Source organism: Panthera tigris, chromosome C1 (genome assembly GCF_018350195.1).
Source record: "Panthera tigris isolate Pti1 chromosome C1, P.tigris_Pti1_mat1.1, whole genome shotgun sequence".
NCBI lineage: Eukaryota > Metazoa > Chordata > Mammalia > Carnivora > Felidae > Panthera > Panthera tigris.
In genome coordinates this window covers 219,076,626-219,089,883 of record NC_056667.1, presented here as the reverse complement: position 1 = coordinate 219,089,883, position 13,258 = coordinate 219,076,626, and the positions used below count along the sequence as shown (strand labels likewise).

At 63.0% G+C, this 13,258-nt stretch overlaps 1 protein-coding gene across 1 annotated transcript in view; it reads right to left on the bottom strand.

The window, feature by feature from the left end:
• CROCC2 (ciliary rootlet coiled-coil, rootletin family member 2) overlaps nucleotides 1–13,258 on the bottom strand; it is a 70,943-nt gene continuing 57,685 nt past the window's right edge. The window contains exons 28-32 of the mRNA XM_042993938.1: nucleotides 6,150–6,296; nucleotides 1,782–2,067; nucleotides 1,044–1,197; nucleotides 765–771; nucleotides 1–87 (exon numbers count right to left, since the gene is read on the bottom strand). Coding sequence (XP_042849872.1) covers nucleotides 1–87; nucleotides 765–771; nucleotides 1,044–1,197; nucleotides 1,782–2,067; nucleotides 6,150–6,296 — 681 coding nt within the window. The remainder of the gene's footprint in view (nucleotides 88–764; nucleotides 772–1,043; nucleotides 1,198–1,781; nucleotides 2,068–6,149; nucleotides 6,297–13,258) is intronic.

The following is a 13,258-nucleotide window of genomic DNA, read 5'->3' as shown; positions in this document are numbered from 1 at the left end:
TCACTTCTTGGCCCGCAAGGCCTGGCCGAGGCGGGCCTGTTGATGCCGAGGCGCTTCCTGGTCCGGCTGCTTCTTCAGACTGGCCACCTGGGGACAGGGCAGGAGCTCAGGTGGGTGGGTGGTGGCGGGGGGTGGGCAGGGCCTGTAGCCAGGGCTCCCGGGCCGTGGTTGTGGAGAGCTCTGGGGGTCCTGAGGAGAGGCAGGTGCCTGGGAGAGAGACATCAGGCAGGCGGGGGACTCGCTGGCTGTCACATGGGGGTATGTGGAGCCATGCTCTTCAGGGACACCCATCCCAGGGGTCCTAGGAACTGAGGCCACTGCACACCCGCAGTGGATGGACCCCCTTCCATTCAGGCCGTGAACGCACTCGGAGTGATAAGGAAATGCATGCTGCTCAGCTTATAAATTTGGCAAATGTGACTTGGTGGGTTAGGGACACTAACTTGGGGGTGACACCGGGTGGTCACTTTACCCTTCTGGGTTTCAGCTATAAGATGAGAGTTTGGACCAGATGGCCCCCAGGAGCCCAAGGGTGAGCCCCAGCAGGTGTGCGTTGGTGTGCGGGGGGGGGGGGGGGGGCGGGGTGCCGGCGGGGGGAGGGTCACTGCCATGTTTCGTCACTGCCTTGTCCCCACGTACACCACTGTTCTCCCTTCCTGACTCTGACAGACAGGTGCGGGGGTCACCTCTGCTCCGACTGCCATGTGCTAGGTGCAGTTGGACACTTTACCCGCGGTGACCTCCGGCCCAAGAACTGTCCTCACCTTCCTCCTAGGGGCCCAATGATGGAGGCACAGAGAGGCCGGTGGCCTGTCTCAGAACACTCGCTCCGCCCCTCGGTGCGTGGTGGGGGTGGTCGGATGGAGTGTGAGAGCCCCTGGGGGTGGCTGGGACCCCCCTGCCGCAGGATTTCAGGCCGAGGCCAGGCAGGCACCCCTGCGGTGTGCTGCTACAGGGTGCCCGTCCCTCCCCACCCCTCCCTCTGCCTGGGGCACTGAGGTCCAGGCCCCACTTCCTCCTCCGGGAACTTCGGCCGCCGCTACCGGTGGGTCTGCTCCCGGCTCTCCAGGGCCTGCACAGCCTGCAGCCGGGCCCTGCGACCAGCTCCCGACCGCTGGGCCTGTGCCTGGGCCTGCTCCGCTCTCCGGGCCCGAGGTGAGAACCTGGGCTCCTCCCTGCTGCCCACCGACCTGAGAGCTGCACAGAGTCCAGGGTAGGGCGTCCAGCCCTCCCCCTAGGGCTACTATTCCTCCCTCCAGCCCCCAGCTGGCTCTGCCGCCCTCTGCTGGGCACAGGCCCGGCCCAGGACTGGCAGGCCGACCCAGGGGTTCAAGCACATTCAGCCCCTGGGCCTTGTCTGGCCTAGAGCCCCACCCACGGGCCTCCAGGCTAGGCCTCACAGCTGTTTTACTGGCATCCCAGTTTCTGCTTGGCTGGACTGGGGGAGGCGTCGGGTGGAGGGGGGTTTCGTGTGGGCGTCACAGACTCACTCTCGCCCCTGCCCCTCTTGCCAAGTCCTTGTGTGGAGGTAGGGGTCTGGCCAGCGGTGGGAGGGGAGATGCCCCCCACACACACAGGAGCAGCCCCTGGACTTGCCCACAGGCCTGCCTGACCCCGCGCTTCCCACACTCCTCCCCGACCTGCTCTGTTCTGCACAAGCCCCCTCGGCCGTGTGGCCACTCCTGCGGGGCCTGGGGAGGAGACCAGGAGGGGCCCACAGAGCCCCGAGCCCTGGTTCCACCCCTGCCTGCGCCTTGCGGTGTGAGCCTGGTAGACCCCACTGTCGTCTGGGGCCGGGTCTCCGCATCGGTCGGTGTGGGAGCGGTCCACCCCGTCCTTCCGGGCTGTGTGCGCGCCTCCACGTGGGCTGTGCGGCGTGAGACCCGCCGGACACTCCCTGCCCCTGGGTGCACCCCCGAGGCTGGCCCGGCCGACCTGCCGCCGCTGGTGGTGCCTCGGCGCGCTGTCCCCTTCCTGGTGCAGGCCGCCCACGGGCTGGGGCACTTGCTCCTTCCGGGCCCCCCGCCTTGCCGTGTCCCCTTCTTTCCTCAGCGTCTCCTGCTCCGTCTGTAAGAGCCCAGGCGTCGGAGACTGTAGAGGCCCTCTGGCGGTGGGGGTGGGGGGGAGGTGGGGTCAGGCCAGCCTTCCCCTCTGGAAAGGAGGTTCTGGAAAGGGCTCTGGGTCCCCTGAGAGCAGGCTGGGTAGAGGGAGGGCCCTGCAGCCAGGGAGCGGGCTGAAGGAGGAGCACGGGCTCCCGGTGCCAGCCTGCTTCAGGCTGGTGGGGGAGGGGAACGGCTCCATCTTTTGGGTGGCCTCCGGGGCCTGCCGCCCAGGGGCCCTCCCGGCATTGCCCTGGCCTCATGGAGCCCCGACCCCCTGCACTCAGGGCCCTGCCCACTCTGACCCAGGCCCAAAAAGCCTATGTCCCCACCATCTGTCTTCAGGGGGCTGCAAGCTGCCCCCAACAGAGCCCCCTTCTCGGTGGCCTTCTCCGGCATGCTGGTCACAAGCAGGGGGCTAATGGCAGGGGACTGAGAGAGCAAACATTTTCAACGGGAAGTTTGGCGGGCCTCCTTTTGTCCCTTGTGGGTGATCCTTTTGGAGGAAGGCACGGACACCTCAGGTCATGCCTCGTGGGTGCTGGATGTGGACAACCTCCTTCTGGAAGCCCATGGGTGGGCGCTGGGCCTGTCAGCAGTTGGGGCTCTCCAAACGGGCCCCCCTCCACTACCCTGCTCTGCCCGCCTGCCTGGTGGGTCCTGCTGGCTCCGGGCCAGTCCCTGTGCCCGGCGGGGGGCGGATGGGGCCCCTGGGCACTCCTCCGTTCGGTGTCTTCTTGCCCTGTGCCCAAGGCCTTGGGGCTGGTGTCACAGAGGCCCGGAGATGTGGTGGCTCTGTCTTGCTGGTAAAGTTATTCGGTCAGTGATAGGAGAACAGCTTACAAAAATAAGGACTTCCAGGGGTGCGGAAAACAAAGGGTCCGTTACAAAAATAAGGGCTTCTTTCTTCTTCAGGGGTGCGGAAAACAACGGATCCGCTTCCACTGAAGAAGGAAGGTCCTGTTTGTCTAAAAATCCAGTCACACTCCTGGAAGTGCATGTTAAAAAGGGAAGAGAAAAGTGAAATCCAAAATAAATAAACGGCCACATCCGGGTTTCCCCTCCTGAGACACCAATAAAGGGTTTATGGGTTTGGGGGCCCCTCGCAGCTGACCTCCTGGAACTCATTAGCTGTTCCTCCCCTCCCCGACCTGGGCTGCAGGGGCCCACAACTGGCTCCGCGGCCCTGGGCAATGCCACCGCGGCCGGGCCCGTGCTGCCAGGAGAGGCCCTAGAGGCCTCGGCTCCCCCCCCCCCCCGCTCAGCAGCTCAGTGTCGGGCCCGCCTTTCAGGAGAAGCAGGACTCCCGTGACCGTGACCGTAAGGGTGGGCCGACCCACCTTCCTGGGAGGGCAGGTGGCCCTGCATGGACAAGCTGGCCAGTGGCTTTCAGTGACTGTCCTGACCTGCTGGCCCCTGTGCCTGCATCCCGTTCCCAGGGGCCCTGCCCCTGACTGCCACCCCGCTGACCTGGCCACTCCCCTCTGGAAAACCCACTTGTCCCCGAGTCCACGTCAGCTGGGCAGTGTGGTCTGGTGGCCAGAACCTGCCCTGGGACAGCTGTTCACACGTGCTTGGGCAGACTCTGTGCTGGAGGGTCCAGGCCCAGCAGCGCCCTCGCCTGGTGGGGCCTCACTGCTCTCCTTCGGGGCCTGCTGCTCCGCGGGCACTGCAGCGGGCCCTCCTTGTCAGAGAGGCTGGGGGCCAGCTGGGCGCGGGGAGGCCTTCGAAGGCAGACGTCGCTCCCAGAGGGACCCCGCTGCTCCTGGTTTGTGGCACAACTCCGCACCCTCTGTCCTGCTCCTGCTGTGGCTGGTGGCCTCTGTCTTTCTTCCGCTCCTTGCTGGTGCCCATGTCCTGCGCCAGCCCCTCTGTCCTCCAAAGTTTGCGAGTTCTGGACACCCACCGTTTTGTCATCCATTCCACGGGCAAGGACTCGGTTCTGGTGAGGCCAAGCCCGGCCTGTACGGTCCCCTGGCCCTTCTGCCCTCAGGCCGCACCGCCCAGCCCAGCCTGCTCCGCGTAAATCTGGTCCGCAGGTCTGGGTGAGCAGGGGTCTCCTGGACCTGAGGCGGCCCCTGCAGATCTGTGAGGCCGTGTCGTTTAACATGGACCCTCCCCACCGTCCCCTGGGAGACCCTGGCTGGGTGCCGCTGCCTCGAGCAACCGTAACAAATGCCCTCCCCTCGGGGCCCGGTCCCCTGTTTCGCGTGTGCAGATGAGCCCCCGTTGGCACACGCCTCCCACACCTCTGCCCAGGCCAGCGCTGCAGCGGGAAGGGCTTGAGCCGGCAGGGCCGTGTCCCCGTGCTCCTCCTCTGTGCCCACACTGCTTCGGGCCACTGTTCTGGGGGACAGGCCACGAGGGTTTCTGCCCAGATGGGGCCCAGGCATGCTCATGGAGGTTCTCGGTCACGAGAACCAGGCCATTAGGCCAGCAGGACACCTCTATATCCTCATCCCCGTGAAGCCTTAGGAAGCCCACCCTACCCTGGGGACCGTGGCCGAGGCCCTCAGCACCCCTGTCAATGCCAGGACTCTTGCTTTCCTCACTTTGTAGATGGGGTCATGGAACACGAAGGGTCAGGTGCCTCAGACGCCAGGTCATCAGCCCGGCAAAGGCTGTCCCCAACCTCCCCTATGGCCTGATTCCTCCGTATTCCCTGCTCGAGTCCCCATCCTGTCTGCCCCCAGAGGGGGCTGTGAGGGTGTAACTCCGTCACAGGCAGCCGGGTGGGTCTGCCACACAGCCCCGTCCGTCTCAGGTGATGTGAGGGGGAAGGGCCCCCCCACAGCGGGCACCCGCCGGGTGGACCCACAGAGCCACGAGCGGGCACGCGGCCTGGGTGATGTTCCGCCTGGTTCCCTTTCTCCGGGCCCCAGTTTCCTCCTCAGTCAACCTGGGCCCCAGGACGATGCTCTGGTGACCCCCACCCCTAATTTCAACCCGAATAGCTCCACTTCGACCTGTTTCTCACATGGAGACTGGATCCACTCACAGAATTACTGGCCAGTGGGCCCCTCGGCCTCACTGCCTCCCCATTCTGTCTGCACACTGGGGGCCGGCGCGCTGCCCTGCCTTGCCCCGGACGTCGCTGTCTGCCTTTGTTCGAGGGCTTTAGTTGGGGCCCTGTCGCGCACCCTGCCCTGTGTGGAGACTGCTGGGGTGACTAGATCGGCTTCTCCCTTGAGCCTTCCTGGTCTCCCACTGTGTAGCCCTGTGCATTCCCCAGCTGTTGCCCTGGTCCTGTCTGTTGGGCACTCCCCGGGCCTGGGGTCATTTCCAACGTGGACGGCAAAATCTGGGGCTCCCGGGGTAGGCCGTGTGCCAGGCCACACAGCTCCATGCAGGGTTGTGGCCCAGACACTGGGGACAAAGCCGGCGATTTGCTATGGCCCCGGGGTGCCATACCAGAGGAGAGGAAAAGTAGCGGGGGCGTCACCACCAGGCATGGGGTTACGGAGGTCTACAGGGCGGCCCTGAGCTTGGAGAGGGGTGGGCAGGTGCAGAACAGGTGCCCACCCAGGGAGGCGCCTCCGGCAGCCTGGCCCTGCTTGGACCCCCACGGGATGCTCCCTTTTCCCCGCCTCCACCCGCCCCTCCACGGACCCCCGCCCCACCGCCGGCCCCTGCGGCCAAGGCCCGCCCACCATCCCTGCGCGCGCGCAGCACCGCGAGCTCCCCCTGCAGGCGGTCCCGCCTGCGCGCGGCGTCTCCTCCCGCGGGAAGCGCCTCCCCTGCGCTGTTGCTGCTGAGCGCTGAGCCGGGCCTGGCCCACGGCTCACCCGCTCTCTTCCCCTGAGCTGCGCGTCCACAGCCGGCCCTCTGTCCTAGGGGCGCGTGCTGTGGAGCCGGAAACCCGGGGAGAGGCCTAGGGCCTCTGACTCCCTCCCGCCTCAGTTTCCCCGTCTGTCCGCTGTGGTGTCTGGGCATCTGGGGCTCCAGGTGTGAACGCTCGCCTCGGGCATCTCCTTTCCTGTCGGGGGGCGGGGGGGGGACGATGATTCTGTAAAGGGAATGCGGGGGGCCCTGCCCTCTGGAGCCGCTCACCTGCGCGGGCTCCATCGTGCCCTCTGCCTCCTGGCATCTGCGCCCCAGGCAGGCGACCTGCGCCTCCAGCCGCGTCCCCCTCTGGGCCAGGCCCTGGCTGTGCCTTCTGCTCTCATCCAGGGCCCCGTGCAGTGCGTCCACTTGCTCCTGCGGAAAGGATCGTGAGGCCTCCTGGAAACACGGCCTGGGGTGTGCTCCCGGGGCAGGAGCACAGGGCATCTGCCTGCACGGTGCTGCAGGTCGCTGTGTTGTAAAAAGGCAAGAACAGGTCGAGTACCCGTGCGCTTGGAGTTCCCTTGGAGCCGTGGTGGGAAGGGCGCCGCTGCAGTGGGCGGGCTCTCTGCTGTGGCCGGGGGTGGCCTCAGAAGACGCGTGGCATCCCTCCAGGGCTTCCAGCCCTTGTAACGGGCTACGGTAGTCCTCCCCAGCTCACCGAGCCTGGTGGGCTCAGCCTGTGTGCCCCCCCTTCTGCCTCTGAGATCTGCCCCCGTGTGTCGTCGCCCCCCCCCCCCCACGCCCCCGTCAGCACTTCTGACCCTGCTGTGTGCACAGAAGCATCTGTCCTAGGACACTACTCCCTGCCCCACGGGCACCCTGGACACATCGGACTCAAACCGAGCCCCGGTACGTGGCCCTTTCCCCTCCCCCGACACCCACTCACCCACCCTGCCCAGTCCTTGGCCCCTCTGGCTTCAGCCTGCCCAGACCGTCATCGTCTGCCTGGGCGCCCGTGACGCCTTCGCTTTGCTGTCTCCAGGCATGCTCCACGGGGTGGCCGACCACGCGTCTCAGTCCGTACATTGAGTTGGGCCGTGTGGTTGCTCTGAGCCTGCAGTGGCTCCCCACTGCCCTCAGGATGAAAACTGCGGAGGGAACACGGCCACTCGTCAAACCCGCCCACCCTGCTCACTCTCGAGTGAGAGCCTCTTGCTGCCCCTTGCCTGAGCTCTGCCCGGTGTCCTCTTGGCCCCGTGGCCCCCTGGCCCCGCGGCACTGGGTTCCCTGCAGCACCGCTTGGCCGTCTGTTAGCCATCGTCCCTGTCACCCCCTGCTCGGAGCCGTCCCCAGAACAGCGCCGTTGTGTCTCTCGGGCCCCAGGGCGGGCACACAGAGGGCCTGGAGAGCTCTTGTGAGCAAACAAACACACCCAAGCCTACTCGAGTCTGCCCGGCAAAGCCGCCGTCCTGCCCGCCGTGCCAGGCCAGTCTCCTGCATTTGAATCTTCCTGAGTGTTCCGTGGGGGAGGTGGCCTGTGCCTTCTGGTACCTCAGACTCCAGAAAATCAGGAGTCACACCTGTAGTGCTTTGGGGGCTGAGCGGGAAGGCAGAGGTGTGGCGCTGGGGGAGTCTGGGAGTCCCACAGCTGTCCACGCGGGAGCCCGTGGTAACTTGGACTCAAGGGGGCAAGAAGTTGAAGAACATGACTTGACTCCAGAGACGGCTGGGGGTGTCATGTGGGGGCTGAAGAGCCGTTGGTGTCCCAAGGGCTCCCGGGCCTGTACTGCTGGGTGGTCCAGGACCCACTTACCAAGATGGGAAGGGGGCGCCTTTGGGGGTGAAGGTTCAGAGTTCAGTCTTGAGGAGCCTCCCAGGAGTCACTGGATGTGGGGCCAGTGTCACAGAACCAGGTGGCTCTGGAGGCCCAGGGCTCTGATGGCCCAGGGAGGGGAGGGCTGTCCTGGGGAGAGGGGAGAGGGGCAGGGAACAGGTCCTGGGCCAAGGAGATGTGAAAGCAGAGGGGAGGAGGCGGAGACGGCAGCCCAGGAGGACCAGAGGGAGGGAGAGGTTGGTCCCCCGTGTGGAATGTCCCGAGAGGTCAGGCGGACGCAGACCCATAAGGGACCCTTTGGATGGGACCAGATGTTGCTTGTGACCTTTGCACGTGTGTGAAGGTGGGGGGAGCTGGGGCTGAGGGTGGAGGGGGGCAGCCGTTCCCAGCAGCCTGGCTGGGGGAGGGGAGACAGGGCTGCAGACAGGCGAATGGGGTGCTCGTTCAGGAAGAGGGAGACTGGGCACGGAGCCAGAGAGGGAAGGCCGGAAGGCGCAGGGACCCCCTGATGAGCCACGCGGGTGCCAGCCCTGCAGCCACAGGGTCCCGGGCCAGCCAGGAGCGCTCACGCGGCCGTGTCCCGCGTGTGTGTCTGCAAGGCCTTCCCATCCGTTCGCTCGCTCACTCGGTTGTCACAAATGCTGGCGTGAACTTGCCCTGCTTGTGGCGGAGGCTGATTCAGAGGAGGGAGGGGAGTGCCTGCCTGGGGGAGGGGCTGCAGGGCTGACCCTGGACATCCTCCTTTTTGTCTGACGCCCAGTACTTTAGAAACGGACAGTGGGGACCGTGCCTGTGCCTAAAGCCAGTGACTCACCCTCCCCTGCACACTTGAAACCTACTGTTTTCTGCTTGTGCACGTTTCCGGCAGAAAAGCAGAGGTTTCCTTCAAATATGGCTTAAATATTTCGTGGCATTTTAAAGAGGTCCGAACCACTTCTGTGAAGGATTGTGCTCCTGTTGTAATGACTCAACATTTCTGGAATTCAAACGAACCGTAATGAACGGTGCGCCCTTTAGGAAGGTCAGCCGGTGCACCACTCGGTTATTCTCATTTCTGGTGTCGCATTAGTTCCGAGTCCTGATGCTGTACAAGCTGTGGGCTGGGCAAGCGAGCCTCGCAAACCCAGGTTCGGTTGGAGGGTCCAGGTAGCTGCAGGAAGCTGGGCACACGGCCCTGCCCTCTGAGAGCCTCGGAGCCCAGATCCCCCCGGGGCCCGGCCCAGGAACACACCGGCACCGGGAAGCGCTCAGACGTAGAGGGGACCCGGCCTGCACAGGAGCCCAGGGCCCGGTGGCAGACACCTCTGGACTCCGCGCTGCCTGCCTGCCTCTCGCTCTGCTCTCCCGCTCTGACCGGCCGAGCCTTATCGTCAGTTTCACTATTGTTTTTCAACATTTCCTTTAAAAATCCCAAACGTTCATTCTTCCCTGTAAACGTTGCCCAGTTTCCCTCCAAACATACCATAAACAAACAGACGAAACCAAACCAAGAGAGCAAACAACCGACAACCTACAAAGCAGGACCATAAACGCAGATCCATCCGGAAGCTGCTCAAAAGCTCCTAACGGCCCTTGAGCCTCGGCCCCTCAGCGGTGCGACCGGACACGGCAACCAAAAGAGAGACAGATGTGTCATCATTCTTTTGAGAAGTAAAAACTGAAAGTCTTAGAAAAGTGGTAAAAAGAAAAAGAATTCATGTCAGAAACCCGTGGTGCACACGGGCCCACAAGGAAGGAAACTGTGATAACGCGGAATGCTCTATTGAGGGAGGAAACTCAAACATAAATACATCACTTACTCAGTTTAAGAAATGAGGCCAATTACAAAAACACAAGAGAGGATGTTAATATAAGCTGAAATGAATAATTGTAGGCAAAAATGCGAGAAGAGGTCAAGTCGGTTCTTTTGAAAAGACCAGCCAAACAGGGGGCACTGTTGGCAGGTCAGATTAAGAGAAGCAGCTAGAAAGCTTCGAGGCCGAGAGACAGACACAGCCACAGGTATAAATAAGATAGAGCCTCAGGTACAAAACGGGTCCAACCAGAGACCTAGCTACATGTGTAATAAAATGTCAAATAGCGTGTGCGGGTCCTTGGCGTTTAAAAAACACAAGGTGGACGGAGGTCCAGACGACAACAGCCGCCCCAAGGGGAGAGGCGGCCCCCGGCGGCCCCCGCATCGCCGCGGGAGGAGCAGGGGAGAGGCAGCGAGCGGCGTATGGAGTGAGTGAGGTGCGGAGCGTCTGCGGGCAAGTCCCGTGCGTCTCGGGAACCTGACCTCGGCCGCTCCGTGTCTGGCAGGTGGCGGTGGAAGCTCACCCATTGACCGCATGAGGAGAAAATAATCTTTGCGCCCAAACTCTGGCAAGTGCGGCGCCCTGAGGGGGTACAGATGCAGACAGTCGTCCCTAAACGGCGGGCGGCCGCTCCGGGCTTGGGTGGGCCCGCCGACCCGCACGGCACGGCCTGCCAGTCCACGAGGCCGAGCGGCTCCCGGCTTTGCTTCTGGAACCTGACCGACGCTGTTTGGGGCCCGGAGGAGCGCGCTCGCTCGGGAGAAGAGGGCGTGTGCAGGGCCCTGGGGGGCTGGGGCAGGTCGGATGCCCGGCAGGCTGTGACCCGGCTCTGATGGGGGGACACCCCTTCTCCCTGGGAGCGTGTGTGGGCCCGCACCCCCGCTTGCTCTGAGGACGACCCCCAGGTGCGGTGTTGGGCGCGTGTCCCAGCGCTCTGTGCTCGGTTCTGCCCTGTTGATCTCTTGAATTCCCAGGGTGGCCCTGGAAACGGGGAGGGATTTGCTCTCAAACAAGAATCTTACTGTTTGCATAGCACAGCCTCCCATTTAATTAGGAAAACATGTTTTTAATTGACTTTCTCTTGACAAACACATTGGCTCATGTGAACCGGGGGGAAAACCCAGCCGTGAAAGTGAAAGCAGCCGCGTCAGACGCAGACCTCGCTCTGGCACAGGCTGGCGGCTTGGCCACGTGACCGACGGTGGGGGCGTGGGCGGTGGGGAGTGTGGCCCCGCGACCCGAGCCCCTCGCTGGCTGCAAACGCTGCAGCTGGGATCTGCTGTTCGTCAAAAGGGCCTGGGGCCTCTGCGCCTTAGGTGCGTCTGAATCCCCCTCCCAGGTGCCCACCTCAGTGGCCGACAGGTTAAAACATTGGGTAAGGGGCGCCTGGGTGGCTCAGTCGGTCGAGCATCCGACTTCAGTCAGGTCATGACGGTTTCTGGGCTCGACCCCCACGTCGGGCTCTGTGCTGACAGTGCGGAGCTGCTTTGGGTCCTCCGTCTCCCTCTCTCCCTGCCCCTCCCCCTTTCACACACTCTCTCTTTCAAAATAAATAAATAAACATTCAAACATTGGGAAAGACCTTCCTCAGACCTGGAGATCAGAGATTTTGAGGGTTCCCGCGAGGTCGAGGCACACAGAACCAAGTGGCCTAAAAATAGGAGAATTGCTAGGGTTCTAAGAACAACGGATAGATTTCAGCTCATAGACTTTGCTGAAAAGTTGAGGAAATTCTTAATCAAGCAGGAAAACGAACAGGGGTAGAGAAGGTTTGAACAATATCCAGAAGAGCCTTCTGCACCCATGCGTGGAAACCTCACAGAACCTTGGGGACGCTGACTCAGGGCCTGGGCTGGGGGCTGGAGGGCAGGCTAATAAGGACCAGGTCACGAAGGCCCCCAATCCCCTGGCAGGCAAGTGCTGGAGAGGAGGGGACCCCAGCCACCACAGCCACCACAGCCAGCCGTGCCCCTGAGAACAGGGCCTTCACCCTCCCTGTCCCTGGTGCCCCCCATGCTGCCCCTGCTGCCCTGCCCGCTCCCCACAACCCCCAAGGTCCCCGTGGGTCCCCATGGCTCCCCCTTTCTCTCTGCCTTTCACTTTGGGCCTGAAATATCTGGACAGGGACATGTGAAGTCCCAGGTGGGTTTCTCTCCACTCCTGACTTTGAACAAGACCAGACCCCCTTCTTTGAAGACGTGCAGAGGAGGAAAATCTCGACAGCAGCAATCAACTGTGGTTCAAGAGACAAAGTCAGTCCGAGGGATCAGATCTGAGGGTATTGAGTTAAAAGAGAACAGAGTTATTGCAAGAAATGGGAACAGGTGTCAGGAAAGGTTCACCGACGCTCTCATGAAGGGGAGCCAGAGTGGGAACAGTTGAGATTAAAAACACAAGGACCGGGGTGCCTGGGTGGCTCAGTCGGGTGAGTGTCCGACTCCCGATTTCAGCTCAGGTCATGATCCCAGGGTTGTGGGATTCAGCCCTGCATCAGGCTCTGCACCAGTCGTGGAGCCTGCTTTGGGATTCTCTCTCTCTCTCTCTCTCTCTCTCTCTCTCTGTCCCCCTCTGCCCCCGTCCCCACACTTGCAAGCACTCTCTCTCAAAAAAAAACAAAACAAACCCCCCCAAACCCCACGAGGACCAATCCAGGCATGAGGACAGGGACTAGGTTAGACGCGGCAGTCAGATGAACTAACCTAGATAAAGACCTGAAGTTCTCTGGGACGTGGCAGGGAGCCAGTGACAAGAGGTGACATTCAAGATGAACAAGGAGGAAAAGGCCCAGAGAGCAAGGCTGGGCTGCAGCGAATTTCAGGACAAAAGAGTGGGAAGAGGGTGGGGGAGAAGCGGTGGTCTTTAGGTGGAAATAACGTGCGTCGACCGAAGACAGATTCGACTCTGCAAGCGGAGATGATGCACAGGCTAAGATAACAGAGGGAACGAGTCCACGTTTGGGGAACGTTTTTGAATTTCCAAGATAAACGGACCTTCTGGCTTCCTCTCTGGAAGGAACGATTCAAACCACCTAGACATTACCTTTCTGGAACTGTCTGAGCCTGGGGTCACGGGGCAAACAAGAAAAGAAGTCCGAGTAGAAACAGGCCCCTCCCGGGGAGATGGGTCGCGAGCCTCGCTCACCGCGTCCCCACCGACCCGCTGGGCCCACTGCTGACACCGGGAGTGGCGGGCAGAGTTCTGACCTGGCCTGTGCCCCGCAGCCCCAGGGTTGCCCCAGGGTCACCCTGTGACCACGTTAGGGCCTGTTGCAGACGTGATTCAGGTGACTCCTCAGTGGCTCTGAGTTAACCAAAGGGGGATGACCCAGGTGGGCCTGGTGACTCCCACGGGCCCGGCGGGCTGGCGGCAGAGCAGCGGCCGTGGGGTTCGAGTGCGAAGGGGGCCGTGTGGGGGTCCTGCCGTCGCCGCCGCGCTGTCGCGAGGGCCGACGGGAAGGCCCAAGCCGGGAGCCGGAGAAGCCCCCAGAAGCCGCTGGCTCCTCAGCCAGGAAATGGGCTGCGAAGAGTCTGCCTCAGGTAAGGAAGCGGCTCCCCACCCCCTCCCAAGAGCCCCCCGCTGTGCCAGGTGGGACCCCGCCCCCCGTGGGGCTGGCAGCTCACGCTGCCCGCTGCCCGGGGTTCAGTCATCAGTCTGCAGCAATGGCTGCGTAGCGGTCAGAAAGGAACACAGTGTGGGCTGCTGTGAGTACAGAGCCTCCTGCAGACAGGAGGAGGGGTTCCAACTCAGGGGCGGGCGCTTCATGG